The 19,738-nt window shown below is 41.8% G+C and overlaps 1 protein-coding gene across 1 annotated transcript in view; it reads right to left on the reverse strand.

The window, feature by feature from the left end:
• Positions 1–1,160: 1,160 nt before the first annotated feature.
• The window catches only part of TES (testin LIM domain protein), a 42,679-nt gene continuing 24,101 nt past the window's right edge, over positions 1,161–19,738 (reverse strand). Inside the window, exons 3-7 of the mRNA XM_053256966.1 lie at positions 18,353–18,605; positions 16,799–17,134; positions 14,462–14,677; positions 12,388–12,546; positions 1,161–3,362 (exon numbers count right to left, since the gene is read on the reverse strand). Of these exons, the coding sequence (XP_053112941.1) occupies positions 3,171–3,362; positions 12,388–12,546; positions 14,462–14,677; positions 16,799–17,134; positions 18,353–18,605 (1,156 nt within the window). The 3' untranslated portion in view covers positions 1,161–3,170. The remainder of the gene's footprint in view (positions 3,363–12,387; positions 12,547–14,461; positions 14,678–16,798; positions 17,135–18,352; positions 18,606–19,738) is intronic.

The raw sequence follows: 19,738 nt of genomic DNA on the forward strand, positions 1-19,738 counted from the left end.
AGTCTGGATTCATGCAAAGTGAAATGATAAGAACATTTAATGTTTGAAAATTTGCAGGTTAGAAGAAATGTTTTAAAAAGTATAAATATCCCAAAATGTACAAAAAATTATAGAAACATCTTAACAGAAAACATACACACTAATACATACATAAAAGGCAACAAGGATTAACAAAGACAAAGCTTTTATAACAAGGATGTTTCCCTCAGAATTCCTCCTTGATGTGATGCTAAGTGTCAAATATAGCATCCTTTCAACAAGTGATTCTCTGTTGTTTTTGAGGGCAGGGCTAGAACCAATGGGTTGAAATGATAAGGAAGCAGTTTGGAAGATCAGGAAGAATTTCCAAATAGTCTGCTTTGTGCAGTGATGGGCTCTGCTTCTCTACAGGTTTTCAGACTAGAGACTGGATAGGGCCATCTGTCATAGATGCTGTAGCATTTCCTGTATTAAGCAGTGGGTTAGACTAGAGGGCCTCCTAGGTAACTTTCAGCTCTTATTAGAGAACATGACTCTCTCTCAATTTGAGTCAGACTCAGTAAAGTATTTCCAGTTTCAATGGATTCTTCTTCACTGGGGACAATCTAAATTCCACATTGTGACAACACACATGCATAGGAACTTCTAGATTCTTCTAACTGGGTAAAAACATGTCTTTTAAAGTAGTGGTATTAGAGGGAGAGGGAGAGAGAGAGATATTATACACACACACACACACCTACCTCTTTAAGAAAAACAATCTGCATATGCACAATATTATCCCAGTGGTGTGCTTTCCTGCAGTCACAGAAGAACATGGGAAATCCACAACACACATGCATTTCTTAAGGCATATTTTCGAGCCACTGACTCACAGCCATGAATTAACACCATTAATGCAGCATGTAAGCTAACCCACAAATAAGGAGTGTTTTGAATGCAAACCTCCAAGAACGGATCTATTTGTATTCATCCAAGGAGCAAAAATGTTATTAGACTCCTTTACACAGTTTCACCACTAAGTGCTTAAACTATGGCACAGCTTTCTTCACATCTGCATGCTGAAAGTTAAGAATTACTCAGATTGTTTTTTACTTTGAAGCTATCACCCCCTAGTGGAATAACACAATTATTACAATGACCAAGGCAAAAATCAAACATTCAGTTTAAAAGACAGAAAATGGTTTTCAAAAGTTTTATTTGAGAGGATTAATAGTAATATAGGTATACAGGACCTTTTAGTCTCAGAAGAGTGGAACTGAAAGTTTGCATAGTTTACAAAGCCAACAGCTTTTGCATTCATTTGCCATGTACCTTCTTACATTCATGGTTAAAGTACCAGCATGCCACTATTCTACTTCCTCAGTTACTCAATATATTGCCAGACCTCTAAAACCCCAGCAGTGTGCTGATTTGGGAGTATATTAAGAAAAACTAGTGCTGAAATTAATTTGCACCCTCCAGAACACAACACAATTTCTGACAGCAGAGATATCTATGCCAGATATAATTTGTAACAGTTTTAGCAATTTTTTTGTATTTATTTTACAGCTGATTCTATGGCAAGATGTGGTAGCAAGCATGACTTGTCCCCATAGCTAAGCAGGGTCTGCCCTGGTTGCATCTGAATGGGAGGCAAGTAGGCCAAGTAAGACTTCCAAGTCTTACTGCATTCCAAACAATGCAACCCACATTCCATGAAGCAGGAAGTAGGGGCTGAATTGCAAAACCCTATTGGTCAGGCTCAAATCTGCCAGGAGGATGGAGCACTTGACTACGGAGTCCACTTCTAGTGTGCAACACAATGATGGTGGGGGGTTAGGCCTTCTTGCAGCTTGCCGAGAGGCAAGGTAGGAGAGCCAAGAAATAGCAAGTCCACAAGAGCTTTCAAGGGATCAGGACACAGCCATGGGGGAAGCTGGAAATCTCATACGAGATTGCTGGGGATGCACAGTGCTATTTAGGGAGCAAAGGAGGAGAGAAGAGATGTGGGGAAAGCACCACTTTGGCTCAGGTGAGGAGCATATGAACAAGCTGTCCTCGATAACTACCACCAGGGTGGAAACAAACCCCCTCCATACTGAGGCTCTTGAGGGAGATAAAGAGAAGGGCCCCATGCTCACAATATGACACCCATTTCAAAAACTGTGCAGGAAGTGATTATTTACAGGGAGTGGAAACCATCTGCCAGCCTCTTGGATACTGCTCACCTGTATTAAAATCATTCGTATGAAGGGGTATTTGCAAATAAAAACATTCCCCATTGCCTATTATTGTGGACAACTGACAATAACTCAGCTGAGGGGTCAGCTGACTGACCTCACTAAGCAACAACCTTACTGGGAGAAGCCAGACAGAAAGAGGTTTTTGGATTCTGACATAACTTACATTTAATAAGCAGCTAGTCCCACTCCAAACACAAATTCAGATTTTTTTTTTAGCTTTGTATACAGTCTAATGAAGACCGAAAGTGCTTGTAGGCAAATATCAAAGGCTGAACCACCGCCTTTAGGACTTTTTGCCCAAGTGCTCGATGAAAGTAAAAAGGCTTCCACCTCATTATAAATCATCACTGTTCATAAGCAATGGGCTGATACAATGAACCTTAGGTTCATATTGTTCTGTTCAGATAGCAGTTGGAGATTCAAATAGAGTGCCAATTCACACCTTAAAAAAACAACAACACCAAACTCTCCACATGTAGAAAAATAGCACTAAGTGAGAAGGTTCCAGGTCAGCATACTTCCTGACATGCTAGTTTTTAAGATGTAGGGAGATTTTTAATGGGAGCACTGAATTAACCCTTGCTCCAATTTGAAGTGGTACAGTTCAGTAAGACATATATAATGTAGGGCTGTCAACAGTATGCTTTGCCCTGTATTTGAGGCTAAATTGTACCCAGCTAATATTTTATTCTAATTTGTACCATGAAAATAAAGATTGTAAGGTTCATGGAGTCTTCAAAATACATGATGAATATCGAGCCTCCTACACTTGAAAAAGGTTTTGCAACAAGTAATTGAAGTAGTACTAAAAACAACAAGCAATCAAGTTAGTAAAGTAAAAAAAAATCTTTGGAATTTGCCATTTAATACTTTCAATTGTGTTAAAAATTGGCGAACACCATATCTTTACAGTAGAAAAGCAGAGGACTTTGAAAGAAGCTCTGTTTCATCTGGGTCTCCTTCCAATTAGGACATCATCTTTTTCTTACATTCTACTGAACAGAAGACCATCCCTTCTACTGGCATAAACTTCTGGCCAATGAGACACTTGCTGCAACAGGAACACAGAAAGCACTCTGTTGAAGCATGCCAGTTGAAGTTGTTGTAGCTCACACGTTGAACTTCTGGGTCAATAGCATTGTGGCAACCTTGGCAGACCTAGTGAGTAAACAAGAAAACCAAATGATTTATTTCCAGTATTAGGAGACAGTGAAGTCTTTACATGTTCAACACAGGATTGTGTTAGGGTGGGAGCCATAGCATCACTTACCATAATGGCCCCACTGGTATTAAGTCAGTGCGTTCTAGAGTTAGGTCACGACTCAAGAGAGATGCTTCTGATTCATGCTTAGTAGGGATGTGCACGGAACTGGTTCCGAGGCCCTTTATGGGCCTCCGAACCTGTTCGACAGCGGGGTATGCAGCTTTAAGGGCGGGGAGGATGCACTCCCCACCCCCCGGTCGTGTTTCCCCCACCGGTGCTTGGTTTTCTAAATGCCCATTGGGGTGGCAGTGTACCTCCCTGCCGCCCCGTTCACTACATTTTCCCGATGTACCCAGAAGTAGAGAATGTGCCTGCATGCATGTGGACATTACACTTAGGCGCATCCGCTACTTCTGGATACATACATAAAATGTAGCGAAAGGGGTGGAAGGGAGGTATACTGCCACCCCGATGGGCGTCTAGAAAACAGACCGACAGCGGGGGGAACGGGGGGGGGGGAACGTACCCCCGTCTTAAAGCTGCATCCCCCCACCAGTTCCACGCACATCCCTAATGCTTAGCAGGGCATATAGCAAACTGCCATTTAAAAAAATTATTCCAAATGTAAAACTGCCACTTACTGTGTGACTTCTAGAACCCAGAGTCCTAGCAGACACCTGAAACTAGCTGCACGATTCTCCAGTTTTTGTCCTATGTGCTTTGCAACCCACTGGATCTATGCATGTCGCTTTGAAGTAGCTTGTAGGAAACTGAATAGAGTGAACAACTAGAGGAAGTTTACAAGGATTTGTAAACTGCTGGATTTGTAGCTTGCATTCTTGTCTTTATACATCTGCCATGCACATTTAATCTTGTGATCAGCTTCAAAAGCTGAGATTGACAGCCAATGCTGTTCTTTATTTCGCCTGTATATTGGTCCTGCTCTGTATTTGCTTCTGAAGTCAATCTAGATAGGCAAAATGGCTGGGGAATGAACCTTCCCTTGTTGGGAGGGAGTATGACACTGCATGCATAATATGCAAAGTATCATTTGTCCATGCTGCTTAAATGAGTGCCCAATATTACCAACATAACCTTTCATTAATTAAATTACTTGCTCATTTGCTTATTGGACTAATTTTGAAAATGACTTCCAAGTCCTGACAGCATATGAGGGCTCAGATGGATGAATATCTTGCACACAAAAACTAAATCCTGTTCATAGGAAACTAGGATGACTAGTTAGAGCCCCTCTTACCAACAGATTCTGTATGCAGAGAATTCTTTGCATGGGGGAATCATTCAATCATGTGAGCTCCCATCTGCAGCAATTTAGCTAACTCAGAAGTTAATCTCTTCTGTTTATGAGTACCAGGTCACTGAAATGCTTCATTCATCCGCTTAAAGTGCATATATTGCTCTGTCAGAAGTGCTTGGCTGTTGCTGTTGTGTGGCTAGTTAGTCAGATAGCTTATTATTTAATCAAGACTAAGACAATGAACATTCTAGGTCTTTAACCAACTTATGCAAGCAGTATAAATTCACTAGCCTTGTTGGCCATTAAGGTTATAAGGTTAATGCAATCAAAGAATCTCAAAGCATCTCAGAAAACCCAGCACTTCTATATCACCACCAGCCAAGTAGCTTTTCTGAAAACCATTAGACTGTGCTTCCTCTCTATTTTCATCTTTGGTTAATTCAGTGCAATGCACCAGTAAGTTCCTTATAAAAAGACACACTGAAGAAATACAAGGAAGCATTTCTAGACAGTTCATTTCAGAGAATGGTCAAAACAAAGCGGGTAACAAACTGCCACATTTGATAATAGCATAATTGATGGGAAAGGAGTTACAATTTAAGCGTTACAGCTAAAAAACAAAAAGCAAACCAAACAGACACAAAGTTGAGGAAAACCAAACAGTAAAAATACTTTGAAACCTACTAAGCAGCTTTCTTCTTTGTTTTCTGAAACACAAGTGTACTAAAAAAAACATCCTGTAGAACAAAGAAAATCCAGGAAACTGAGGAAGTCATTAACTTTGGGCTAATTGATGTGGACTGTAGATAAGCCTTTTTACATACAGACTAGCTCTTCCTTTTTCAATCTGTATTATTTACAGTATATATATTTTACATATAATGCACCCCCTCCCCTCTAAAAGGTGGCACTCAGGGCCCTTCACAAGAACCCCAAGCTGCTGCACAATACAGTAAAATACCAAAAACAGAAAGGTCAGTCTAGGAGACAGCAGAGGTGACATGATTCTAAGAGTTAAATAAGGAAAGCTGCCCCTGAAAGAGGTAGGGTTTCATACCCCAAATATTTTAGGCCCATTTCAATACATGGTTTTCTAACAAAGACTGTTTCTCCCTTCTCGCTGGTTTTTGCCCAAGCTCATACAATGCATATAATCTTGCTCTACAAGTAGATTTCCAACTTAGCCAGAACACTTAAAGCCAAACACTATCTTGAGAATTCATTCCCTCGTCCTACAGAAAGGTTTAGCAGGTCAAATGCAAGGTGAATGAATATTTATTTATTTATTATTATTTATTACATTTATAAACTGCCCCATCCAGAGGCTCTGGGCAGTGTACGACAACTTTTTTAAAAGACATAAAACCCACAATTCAAACACAATGCTAAAAACAATATAAAAACAATTCAAGAATGATTAAAACCATTCAACAACACTTTACAAGCCTTGGAAGGCCAGGGCAAACAAATAGGTTTTTAGGGCTCTCTTAAAGGCCTACAGTGAGCCTAAACTGTGGATATCTGCCAGGAGTGCATTCCATAGACCAGGAGCAGCTACAGAAAAGGCCTTGTTCCGAGTCGCCACCAGACGTACCGGAGGTAACTGGAGACAGACCTCTCCAGATGACCTCAACAAGCAATGAGGACCATACCCAAGAAGGCGCTCTCTAAGGTAACCCGGACCCAAGCCATTCAGAGCTTTAAAGGTAATAACCAGCACTTTGTATTTTGCCCAGAAACATATCGGCAGCCAGTGCAGCTGTTAAAAGACAGGCATAATATGGTCCCTATGGGTTGCCCCAGAGACCAATCTGATTGCCACATTATGAACTAACTGAAGTTTCTGAACTACGTACAAAGGCAGCTCCACATAGAGCACATTGCAGTGGTCAAGCCTGGAGGTTACCAGCTGAAACACCACTGTTTTGAGATTCAAGGAATGGACGCAGCTGTTGAATAAGCCGAAGCTGATAGAAAGCGCTCTCGGCCATAGCCTCCACCTGAGATACTGCTGCATACCTGTTCCTTCTGGGGGAGTGTAACCCCATCCAGCACAGGGAGATCTAACTCATCCCTTAAATTCCGATCCCCCACAATGAGCACCTCCGTCTTGCTTGGATTCAGCTTCAATTTGTTATTCCTTATCCAGCCCATTACTGCCTGTAGGCAGACATTTAGGGAGTAAATGCCATTTCATGATGATGATGATGATGATGATGATAAGGAGAAATAGATTTGGGTGTCATCAGCATATTGATAACACCCTGCACCAAATCTCCTGATGACCTCACCCAGTGGTTTCATGTAAATATTAAAAAGCATTGGTGACAGAATGGAGCCCTGAGGGACTCTATATAATAGTTCCCATTTTAAAGAGTAACTGTCACCAAGCTCCACCATCTGGTTTTGTATTCAGTCTTCAGCAGAAGACCATTCACCTTCTTAAGCCACCTGGAGCACTTTGCAGGTGATAACTCCAGCTGCTTTTACATTTTCCTTGTTAACAAATTGCTGGAAGAATATATTTCTAACTGAATCTACATTACAATTAGTAAGATATTAGTGGATCTACTTGTCTAAATTTGTATCTTAGAGCAAAATAAAACTCGTTGGGTGAACCTGCGATTAAACAAAATGGCTGGCATACCGAGCAAAATCACTCAAAGTCATCCTTTTGATTTCAATGGGACTACCCTGAGAAATTTTGCTCAGCATGTCAACCAATGAAACAATGTATTTACTAGCAGTTTAATTACTTTATAATATAGGAGATGGCTTTGTAGGCTAGACAGTCTTGTCAGAATTGCTTAATTTTCTGTTTCCAATCCTTTTAACACTCTCTTACACTTCTAATCCCTCCACAAGCCTTCTTCACATGTTATTTACATAACAGCAGCCCTGTTGGATCAGGTCCAAGGCCCAGTTAAGTCCAGCATCCTGTTTCACACAGTGGTCCACCAGATGTCCCTGAGAGGCAAGAGGTGAGGCCATGCCCTCTGTTGCTGTCGCTCTCCTGATACTGGGATTTAGAGGCATTTAGCCTCTGAGGCTAGAGGTGGCCTATAGGCACCAGCCAGTGATAAACAATAAGCTAGCGTGGTGTAGTGGCTAGAGTACTGGACGAGGACCGGGGAGACCCAAGTTCAAATCCCCATTCAGCCATGATACTAGCTGGGTGACTCTGGGCTGGTCACTTCTCTCTCAGCCTAGCCTACTTCGCAGGTTGTTGTGAGGAGAAATCTAAGTATGTAGTACACTGCTCTGGGCTCCTTTGAGGAAGAGTGGGATATGAAATGTAAAAATAAAAATAAAAAACCTCTCCTCCGTGAATCTGTCTAAGCCCTTTTTAAAGCCATCAAAGCTAGTGGCCATAACCACATTAAATGGCAGAGAATTCTATAGATTACACATGGTGTGAGAAAAGCCCTTCCTTTTGTTGGTCCTAAAATTCTCAGCCTTCAGTTTCATGGGATGACCCTTGGTTCTAGTGTTATGAGAGAGGGAGAAAAATTTCTTTGTCCACTTTATTTCATGCATAATTTTGTACACCTTGATCATATTTCCCCTAGCTGCCTTTTTTCCAAACTAAGAAGCCCCAGATGCTGTAGTCTTGGCTTGTAAGCAAGGTGCTCCAGGCCCCTGATATTCTTGGTTGCCCTCTTTTGTACCTTCTCTAGTTCTATCATATCCTTTTTGAGGTATGGTGAACTGCACACAGTACTCCAAATGTGGCCACACCAAAGATTTGAATAAGGGCATTATAATATTAGCTGGTTTATTTTCAAACCCCTTCCTAATTATCCCTAGCATGGAATTTGTCTTTTTCATAGCTGCTGCACAATGTGTTGACACTTTCAATGACCCGTCAACCATGTCTCTTCTGGTTAGTCAGCAACAGCTCAGACCCCATCAGAATATATGCAGTTGGTGGTTTTTTTGCCCCAATATGCATCACTTTAGACAGCCTAACATTGAGCATTTGCTATTTTGTTGTCCACTCTTCCAGTTTGGAGAGATCCTTTTGGAGCTCCTAGCAATCTTTTTTGGATCTCACTACCCTAAATAGTTTGGTGTCATCCACAACATTTGGCCACCTCACTGCTTACCCCAACTTCTAGATCATTTATGAATAAATTAAAAAGCACTGATCCCAGTACAGATCCCTGGGGGACCCCACTTCTTACTTCCCTCCATTGTGAAGACTGTCCATTTATTCCAACCCTCTGTTTCCTGTCCTTCAACGAATAATCAATCCACACATGAACCTGTCTCCTTATCCCATGACTGCTAGATTTACTCAAGAACCTTTGGTGCCTCTTTGTCTAGTTAGCAGGGGATATCTGAAAACTCCAAAAGTTTAGTGAGGCAAGACTTGCCGTTGCAGAAGCTATGCTGGTTCTCCTTCATCAAGGCTTGTTCTCCTATATGTTCAACAATTTTGTCCTTAAATATGCTTTCTATCAATTTACCCAGCACCAAAGTTAAGGTGACCGGACTGTAATTTTCCGGATTTCCCCTGGATACATTTTTGAAATCTGGACTTACATTAGCTAATTTCCAGTCTTCTGGTACAGAGCCTGATTGAAGGGACAAGTTACATATTTTTGCTAGGAGATCAGCAATTTCACATTTGTCACCCAAGAGTTCCTTCAGAACTCCCGAGGGGATGCCACCTGGCCCTGGCGATTTGTTATTTCTTAGTTTTTCAGGACAGTTTAGATCATCTTCCCTTGTCAGCTCAAATTGGCCCAGTTCTTCAGCCTTCAAGCCTGAGAATCTCAGTTCTGGAGCGGGTAACTGATCAGTACCCTCTGCTGCAAAAACACTCATTCAGCTTCTCTGCAATCTCCTTATCCTTCTTAATAATCCCTTTCACGCTCACATGGTCTAAGGGTCTGACCGCCTCCCTGAGAGATTTCCTGCTTCTGTTCTGATATATTTAAAGACGTTTTTGACACTTCTAGCTATATGCTTTTCAAACTCTGAGCGGGATCTAAAATTAACTGAGTGGGCATCAAAAAACTTGTGTACATGTGCACGTGCACACCTTAAACGGAAGACTGTTAGCGATACTGACATCCTCCTGAACTTGGTAGTACCTTTCCTCCTCCTCAGTGTACATTCCAACTGAGCTTCTATTATTGTGGTTTTGAATAAGTTCCATGCTTTCTGGAGTGATTTGACCCTCCTGACTTTCCCTTTCAACTTCCCTTTTACCAGTCCCCTCATTTTTGAGAAGTTTCATCTTCTGAAGTCCAACACATCTGTGTTGGATTTCCTTGACAATTGTCCACTCACATATATATTGAATTGGATCACACTATGATCACTGCTCTCCAGTGCTTCTGCAACTCTGGCATCTTGCACCAGGTCCTGGGAACCACTCAAGATTAAGTTCAAGGCTGCTGTTTCTCTGGTTGGTTCCAGGATTAACTGTTCTAAGGCACAGTCATTTAGCATGTCTAGAAATGTGGCCTCTCTCATTACCTGAATGCGAATTTACCCAGTCTATGTGTGGGCAGTTGAAGTCACCCATTCAGCAATCTCTCTCTTTGATGCCTCTCTGATTTGCTTCTGCAACTCCAGATCACTCTCAGCATTTTGATCTGGAGGGCAACAGCACATCCCTAGTAACACATTTCCTTTCAGCCCTCATATTGTCACCTATAATTATTTTATGGAGGACTCTGGTCTTCTTAGGCTTTCTAAATTTTTGGATTCTATCCCTTATTTAATATACCATGCTAATCCACCCCCCAATTCTCCCCTCCCTGTCCTTTCTGAAGAATCTGTATCCAGGATTAACAGTGTCCTACTGGTTTTCACCATTCCACCAGCTTTTTGTTATGCCCACTATATCTATGTTTTCATTAGCAACCAAGCACTCCAACTCACCCATCTTGGCTCAGATGCTTCTGGCATTTGTAAACACCTGTACACCAAATCTCTTACCTGGCGCTGGCATCTGCTTTCTCCCTTACTGTCACTTACCCTTTTTGACTAGCTGTCATGTGTATCTATCTGCTCTACTCCTGGTTCTACTCTGTTACCTTCTGATTTATCTGAAATGTTTGCACCCTCAGGGGATTTTGTTTGCTGGACCAGATACCACCCAGTTCCTGCCAGCAATCCCCCAGGCTTCATTTTAAAAGCTGCTCTGCACCCTTTTTGATTTTAAGTGCTGGCAGTCTGGTTCCATCTTGGTTCAAGTGTTGCCCATCCTTTTTGTATAGGCTTTGCTTGCCCCCAAATATATCCCCTGTGCCTAACAAATCTAGACCTCTCCTCCCAGCACCGTCTCATCCATGCATTGAGACTCCTCAGTGCCACTGTTTCACAGGTCCTGCACACAGAACAGGTAGCATTTTGTAAAGTAGGGATGCTGTACTCATGTACAACATCCTCGCGACGCATCCTGGAGTCCTGCCCCCATGCTCCACCTTCTAATTATGGAAGGAATCTGTCCATTAGTACAGTGCTCATCTCTGCAGACAAGTGCTGTAACTTTTGGCAACAGGAAGGTGGAGTTTCTGAGTGCATCAGTGTAGAGACAAGGCTTCAGGGTGCATTATCAGGGTGTTGTACATTGTTCCTGTTTTTTTAAAAAGAGTCTAAAGAGGACTGCAGTCAATGCCCCAAAGCACCACTCCACTTGTATACAATAAAATCAGAGTTAATAAGAATCAATGAATTTCCCCCTCAACAAAATTTTTTAAATCAGTTTTGATTTAGTGTAATTTTAAAGAAAATTCACAAAGAACCTAGGTCAAATATAGCATCATGAATATTAATTCTAACTTCTAATTATATCTATGAACATGTGTATATGGGGATGAGAGATAACAGATCTGATCTATTCTGCAGGTGGTGTACATGCAGCACCACACACAGACAGAGACACAGTCAAGCCCTTGCTCCCCGCTTCTCAAAAAGTACAAAGAGGATTTGGGGGGATGGAATAGATCTGAGCAAGGAAGCAGAGTCTGGATCTAAATGCATGGGATGGGGATGGGAAGAGAATCGAGAGTGAAACCAAAAGTCAACAGAACATATTCATGCAGTCCTGAGGAAACATTTTCCATGTAAATCCTCCATTGTAGAAGGGAAACACTTGTCATGGCAGCAGGCCATAAAAGAAACCTCATTTGGGAATGTTTTAAATGAAGTTCCTCTACCTGTAAGTAAGAAAGGCATGTGCGCGAAATGCAAAACTGTGCAACAATGAAAAGCAAGGCCTGGTTGCCCAAATGAAGCAGCATTATGAGAAGTGTGTACCTACCTTCTAAAAATGAAACCTACATCTCTGAATATGCATTAAGGTTATATTAGATCAGACAACAAGAATGTACTTTTACTAGAAAATGATGATGAAATAGAATCTTCCCGGCTAGTAATTTAAATCATTAAAAATTGAGACCTGTGAATGATTTAAACAGTGATTTAAATCAGATCAATCCTGAGTAAAATCCTGCAATTTAACTTCAACAAGATGTGATTTATTTGCCCCTACGACTCCAGCTCGGTGGCACACTTTACCTTTACTCTCTTGGAGCTTGTGTTTGACACGTGCGAAGAGTCTTTACACCAATCTCTGAATCAACAGAATCTCTGTTTTTTTAATCGACTGGGCCTTTGGTAAACCACTGCTTTAGGCAAGATATGGGAAAACGTTTGTGTACAAGTAACTTTACATAGCTATTAGAAATAGGAGGTTCTCTTACCACAGCATGGTTCTTCACATAGCACGGTTTGCAGACAGGCTTTTCATTTACCATGACGTAGATCTCCCCAGCCAACACGCAGTCACAGTCAAAGCAGCAGAAGTGCTTCAGATGCCAGCTTTGACCCTCTGCTTGGGTGTACTCATTGCTGAATATAAGCTTTGGGAGAAAGACAAAAGGTAGCAGGTGCACATTAATCTACATCACATAGGTATGTGTTTCTAGCACACTTTATAAAGGAAAAGTTCTAGTTTTAAGAAGTGGCTGAATTCTGCTGCAATGTCAGCATGTTCTTTTTAACCCTTCCAGCCCCTTTGAGGGAGCTCTTTAAAAAGTACTGAATATTGGTAACAGACCTCTATCTCTCTATAAAAATACATTTCACAATACGTAATTGAATCAGGAGTGAGCCACATCATCTGTTGTGGGGTGGGGGACATTATGTATGACCCTCCATAGCATACTCTGTAGCAAGTATGCCACACGTGGCTAAGGTCTGTGGTACATCCAGTTGAGGCAGAAAAGATTCATTGGCTCATCTGGGGGCCTCGAGTCATCTCTGCATTACAGTCTCTTCCATGGCTCATGACATGACAAAGTCATCTTGTCTCTAACCCCTTGAATCTAACAACTTGAACTTACTTCAAGTTGAGTGGCAGGACGTTTCTCCATCTTCCCCCTTTTTATAAGCCTTTCCCACAGCACCTCTCCAGGCAGTGCTGCCTAGCTAGCTGCTGCAGGTTGCCATCTTTTTTACTCTAGGGTAAGGCAGGAAATTGCCCAGCATCACAGCACAGGGCCATTTCCTGACTCATCTTAGTCTAAAAAAGAAGAAGAAGATGGTGTCAGGATCTCTATCAGCATTTCAAGCACTGTTGAATCTGCTGAAGCATAGCAAGAGAGAGAGAGAGAGAAAGGCCCTGTCACCAAGAAATTAAGCTTCGCCACCTCTGGAAACAGGCAAGTAAAGTCAGCAGCTACATTTTGAGAATTTAATTACAAGGCTGGGCAAAGCCACACTGAGGCATGGTAGTGGGAGGGAGATGTCAATGTATGGTGATTCACACTAGACTGGCCCATTCATCAAACAGTAGGCTTGAATTATGGCACATTTTCAAAATATTGTTGAATACTTCCTACTGTATGGTGGTCAACCTGACTTGATTGCAAACTTTGGGCTTTCCGATTTGTTCCTGTTGTGCAAACATGCATACCATTTAAATCGAGAGGTTCATATACTTTCCCACTAAAATTCCCCAAGATGACCAAGAGCATGTCTTTAAACTGAGCATCCAGGCACTAACATCCAGATAGCAACGCCTGTAGAGAGGCCTTTGTATTCTTCTTTGTACAACTCCCTTGGTGGTAACTGATTCACAACTATCAAATTCCCTAAACTGCAGATACTTTAAAAGCCTGACAATAATGACGTTGAAAGAAGAACTTTTTATTCAGGTTATGTTTTGGCTAAGCTGGGATTAAGCACTTTAAAAAAAGGATTTGTTTGTTTTAAAAATCCAATATTTCAGGCCTTTGAGGTTTAACAGAAATTGAAAATCAATGGCAGACTAAAGTTCTCTGCAAAGTCTCATGAAGCATCCACAGTAACACATTTGCAAGAGGAGCATCTGACCCACAGCCATATGTGTACACATAAGAGAACCTGGGGTCAGCTAGTTAGACTGCTTGACTTCAGTTTGGTACAGTGTGGGGAAAGAAGTAGTACTTCACATAAGAATAGCTTACAGAATTAAAAGCCATGTTGTGGGAATGGCTTAGATGGCTCTTTTCTTTTTTTTTAAAAAAAGGACTAAATACATTCATGGCTTGTGGGTGGCTATTAGAAATGACAGCTAAGTGGAACTGCCTTGTTCTGAGGCTTAGTCTTTTATATCCGGTGCTTAGGACTAACAGAGAAGAGCCATCACCATTGTGAGCTTACCAGAAGCTTCTGGTTAGCCATTGTTAGATACAGAAAGCTGGACTAAACAGATCCCTAAACTGATCCGTTAAGGTGATTCTTTTAGGAAGGATATGCATGGAAGAATCCTAGGAAGGGGGAAATCTTGCTTACCTCATCACATCCAGCACAGCGGGGTTTCTCACTGTCACAGTAGTGCCTTCCACAGTAAAGCTTTCCATTCTTCCAGAAGTAGATCATGTCTACTAGGAGCTCGCTGCAGGTGCAACAGACAAAACAAGCAGGATGCCAGAGTTTGTCATACCCAGCACGCTCGGCATAGACAGCTGGATCTCCTTCTTTCATGTTCAGCTTGCATCGGAAACAGGACTACAAGGAAATCGGAGCGTTACATTAGGCTTTCTCGATGGGAAAAAGTATGCTTGTAAAGGGCGTTTCTGAAATGTACAAAAGCATTTACACGCAGAAGGTATCAGGTCCAATCCCTGGCATCTCCAGGTAGAGTTGGGAAAGACTTCTGCCGGAAACCTACCAGTCAATATAGACAATACTGAGCTAGATGGACCAATGGTCTGACTCTGTAGAAGGTAGTTTCCCAAGTTCCTATGCAGGTCAATGTCAACTACTCAATAGATGACAGCCTTTTGGCATGAACCTGTTTTCCTAGTAGAACTGGCCTCTTCCCCACAAAGAGTCACACAGAATCTAGAATTGACAGCAACAAGAAAGAGGGAAAAGACTTAATACCCTACATCCCACATGAAGCAACGTCTTATTTCAATATCACAAACTATTAGCAACACTAGTGCTCATTATCTAAGAGAAATTCATGCCCCGCACTACACACAACTGCCATACAATCAAGTGAAGGGAGATCGGATACTGTGAGTAAACAAGCATTATTGCTGCCAAATAAGAATAGAGAATCATCATGACTCCCGCCTTGGGAGCAGGAAAGGATAATGATAGGACACCATTTAGCACAGAGCAAGAAGAATTTAAACAGAGTTTCACCAGACTTGCACCAAATTGGTGGAATGGTTACAGAACAATGATACTGGGGTCATTCTCACAATCAGATCTACCCAGGCTATCACAGTCCTAACTGGGTTTGAAACCCAGGCTAAAAGGGAGGGAGGAAGGCACACACGTGAACCCCTCCCTCATCACCTGTGTGTGGATGCTCAGGCTGCCGGCAGCCTGAGGGTCCAAAGAGCTGGGTGGCAAGAGCGCCCAGAAGCGGGGAAATCCCCCAGTGAACTGCACTCCTCGTGCAGTGTGTTGTGGGATACAGGAAGACCCAGCCTGCATTGTCCCCTAAACCTCACCACCCATGGAGTGCTTGTGTGGGCACGCAGTGCTGTGGAGCCCAGGAGCGGCACCAGTCATGTGGGGGAAGGTAGGAAGGCCCTCCCTAGCCCCAGGGGTTTTGGTCATATGAATGACCTTAACATGTTATCTCAGTTATAGAATTTTGATTCATACCGCAGCAGGATACCTCACCACAAACAGTTTAAGTGCTGGATCTACATGACATGTGCTTCTTTTTGTCAGCTTCCATTCTTCATAGTTATACCATGAAAACAAATATCCTTCTTTCTAATCCAAGTAGCTACTGAAATCCCTTTGCTTCAAAATGATGTACAGACAATAACAGAACAGTTCAACCATGACACTTGGGACAAGAGGTAGGGAGCATTGCTGCTAATGACAGACAATTCTAAACTCTCTGGGGCTGATAGTTTTGCAGCTCTATGGATCTTGACTACTAATTTTTAAAAAAACATTTCCCTCCGCAATAGATACATTTCCCAGTTCTTCCTTTAAGTTGACAGAAAATGAAGCCAAAAGGCCTCTGCCTTTTGCTTTCTAATTCTGATTTCACGCAGAGTCCTTTCCCCACTGAAATCAGTTGTGAGGGTGAGGAGAAGGACACAAGATTGCGTTTCTTTGGTTTTGCTCATAGCATCTTCATCTAAGAGGTTTACTTTCCTGCAAGGATTCATCAGTTTTCACCTTGAAAGGAAAACCACAACACTACCATATTTCTTCTGAGAACCAACAGTCATTTAAATATAGCATACCAGCTGCCTCCAGAAAGTAAAATATTGATCTCAATGCGGCTACAAAACATGGCATATTATAGTAAGGTTTTGATAACAGTTGTACAATTGGCAAGCATGATTAATAGAAAGAAACAGACCATGTTCTTTTTTTCTCCCACTAGTTACCTTCAAGCATGTTACATTTTATAAAAGTCAACTGAAAACCCAGAAGTGTTTTCATTAATTTTGGTTTGCAAAACACACCGCAGCTTTTGAGAGTTAAAAACCAAAATGCTTAATAATGCACTAAAAATGCAGAAAGGACACCGAAATCAAAAGAAGACATACGAAGAATAGAGACGCTGTACTTCTCTCCCTTACCTGTAGTTTTGCGCCACTTTACAGTTTGCTATATATAAACATAGAGGTACACACACACACTTACATACTGGGATCCTTTTTGACCAGCCAGCTTCTCTTCCATGGCTCCCACTGGGGCCGAAGTGCCCCTCTCTTCATTGCTTGGGACACTCTTCTCACCAGCTTTCACTTCCACTTCGCTGGGAAGCTTGACATCTCCCACACCGAGTGCCTCGTTCTTGTATTTCTTCACAAATTGCTCCATCTGCTTCACCTCATTAGGAGTCAGCTCGTGGCATTTGGAAGGATCCTGATCATGAGCAGGCAGCTGCTTTGCCAACTGCTTCTTTCTGTACTGAGCGCCTTCTGAGCCAGCCACAGGCTGTTTCTCTTTCGGAAGCATCTGCATATAGTGTCTTGCCTAAAAAGCCAGGAGGGATTGCCAGAATTAGTTATTGGATGCTCCAAGGAATCCAGCTTTTTAAACAAAAAAAAAAAAAGGCAGGCAACTTAAAAGCAGATCAGCAGCACTTAGCAGAAGTAGTTATTGTTCAATTGGAACGGACACCTAGGTGCGCAAGGTGGAAGCAGAGGAATACAGCTAGTACTGATTCACAGTGGGACAGAAGCTAATTGCAGACATAGAAGCCCTACAACATAAAAGCATATTTACTCCAGTGAAGTAACAGCTCTAACAAGGTTTAGATAACTCCAAATATCTTCAGATGCTTATAACGCAAGAGCTTTCAGATTGAATAAGCTTTGCTTCTTTGCCAAGGAAAGAACACACTGTGTGCTGATTAACTAAGGCTGTTTAAATAAGCTAAACTAAATTTGAAAAAAGGCACAACATAATTTAAAACACACACACAAAACCACCCCTGAAATGTCTTTGCAATTGTACACTAGGTTTTTCCTAAGTTCTGACAACCTCTTACAAATACAAGCTGCACCCAACTCTGTAACCTTCTGCTTTAGATCACACAGCCTGACAGTACATAAACTTGACTCAAGATTGAAACATTAAAATAAAGCCCCACAAGGCTATCCGGCTATCTCATCTAGATGAGCCGTTAATAAACCGAAAGGGAGCTTTTCTTTTGCATGACAACTCTGAATTCATTCTGACCATATACAGTAACAGAAATGTGCAAGTCCAAGTGTTTTTCTTAGTGTTTAAACAATGATATAAATTGTGCAGGTTTTCCAACAGTATGTCCCATTTCTGGATGTCATTTGAGAATGACTCATTTGGAAATCCATAAATCATCCTAAGTGGTGGTGATCCCTAATGCAATGCTTAATCCTAGTTATTAAACACCACCTCTTTCCCAACGCACCATTCTTGCTTCCCCAAACACCCCTCTTTCCCTCTGCTGGCCATCCAGTACTTAGCTATTTTATAGCACTCAAAGACTTGCAAGAGGAGATGGAAGTCAGATCCTACTCCACTGTATTTACGTTTTCAGTGGAAATTGTGGCTTATAACAAGCGAGTCTTATAATTCTGTTTACAGTTATTCTACTACCAAAAAAAAAGGGGGGGGGAGACCCTGATCCTGAATGATCTATAATTCCTAATTTGCCCTGTCCCTTCTTGTTTTTCTAAAAGCCCTCAACACCATATCATGACATCTCACCAGCGTTTGATTTTGAACAGGAGGTGCCCATTCGTAAGTCACAGTATTAATGGACACATTCTTCTTGGCCGCCACTGGATTAGTCAGTATCATTACATTGCGCTTGTACATAGGGATCCCATCCGATTTCAGTTTTGCAATGAGAGTTGTATATTTTGTATCCTCAAAAAGCTTGCCCACTTTACGATCGTCCTCATTACTCGTGGCAACGTCATGTTCCTCTTGGCCACACTTGCAATTTCGGCATATTTTTCTAGTGGTTCAAGGGAAGAGAATAATTAGGTCATATTCATATAAATGGAAATTGAGCAAAATACTGCTGTCGGGATTATGCAGAAGGGCAGAGTCCCATTTGTAATGCTTATGTAAGGTTAATGAGTACAGGAGAACCTAGTTACTTGTGGTGGTTCCATTCCTCACCTACTACCATGAGTAACAGAACCATGAGTAATGAGGCATTATTCCTATGGGGAAAAGGGGGGTTAGGTTCCATGCTGGTGGCAAAAATCCTTACTTTGGCATGTGCCGTGGGGTCTCCATATGTCCAGGAATACCATGCACCCAGGAATGCCCCCAAAGGATGCAGTGCCCCCCTAAACCACAAAAAATCGTGAGAAAGTCAATTTTTAAAAAAGAAATGGGACACAAAATGGCTCCTCCTGTCTCCTGCAAACAGAGGATGCTTTGGCTTCCCAAAGACTGTAGCTGGCCTTACAGAAACCAGCACTTCAGCAATAGCACGCTGTACTTCTTTCACTGGTATGCATTTCTGTTCCCTCTTTATTATAAGCCTTGCAGGCAAAACTTTGATTTAATATTTATCACACATAATACAAATCATACATCACCAGCATGGCATGACTGCCACTTTACCACATGATGGATAGATCAAGTAGGAAGTAGCCCATCAGCACTGTACCTCTTAGAGGGCTGTCGGCTCAGGCATAGTTACTTCCCACATGTTCTGCCCAGCCATTACAAATCTTCTATTAAAATGTTACCTGAACATTTGGAATTCAGCCATGGAAAGTGGCAGATGCCACACTTGTATGAATTAGGCCTTAGTAAAAACAGTACAGGAGTTTAAATGCATTAAGGCAGGGTTTCTTGGGCCCCCAGATGTTGTTGGACTACAACTCACAGAATCCCTAGACATGGCCTTTGTAGCTGGGGATTCTGGGAGTTGTAGTCCAACAACAGCGAGGGGCTGAAGGTTAAGAAACCCTGCATTAAGGGTTTGCTAAACTGAAGACACTGTTCTTGTGAACATGGCCATAGAAATATGCTGCGAAAAAAACCTCCATGGGGTCATTCTTCTACAACTATATTTTCTCGGTTTTTTGTGCCACTGCAAAAAAAAAAAGGCCCAAGTTTCCAAGAGAACTT

The sequence above is a fragment of the Hemicordylus capensis genome, chromosome 5 (assembly GCF_027244095.1).
Source record: "Hemicordylus capensis ecotype Gifberg chromosome 5, rHemCap1.1.pri, whole genome shotgun sequence".
NCBI classification, from domain to species: Eukaryota; Metazoa; Chordata; class Lepidosauria; order Squamata; family Cordylidae; genus Hemicordylus; species Hemicordylus capensis.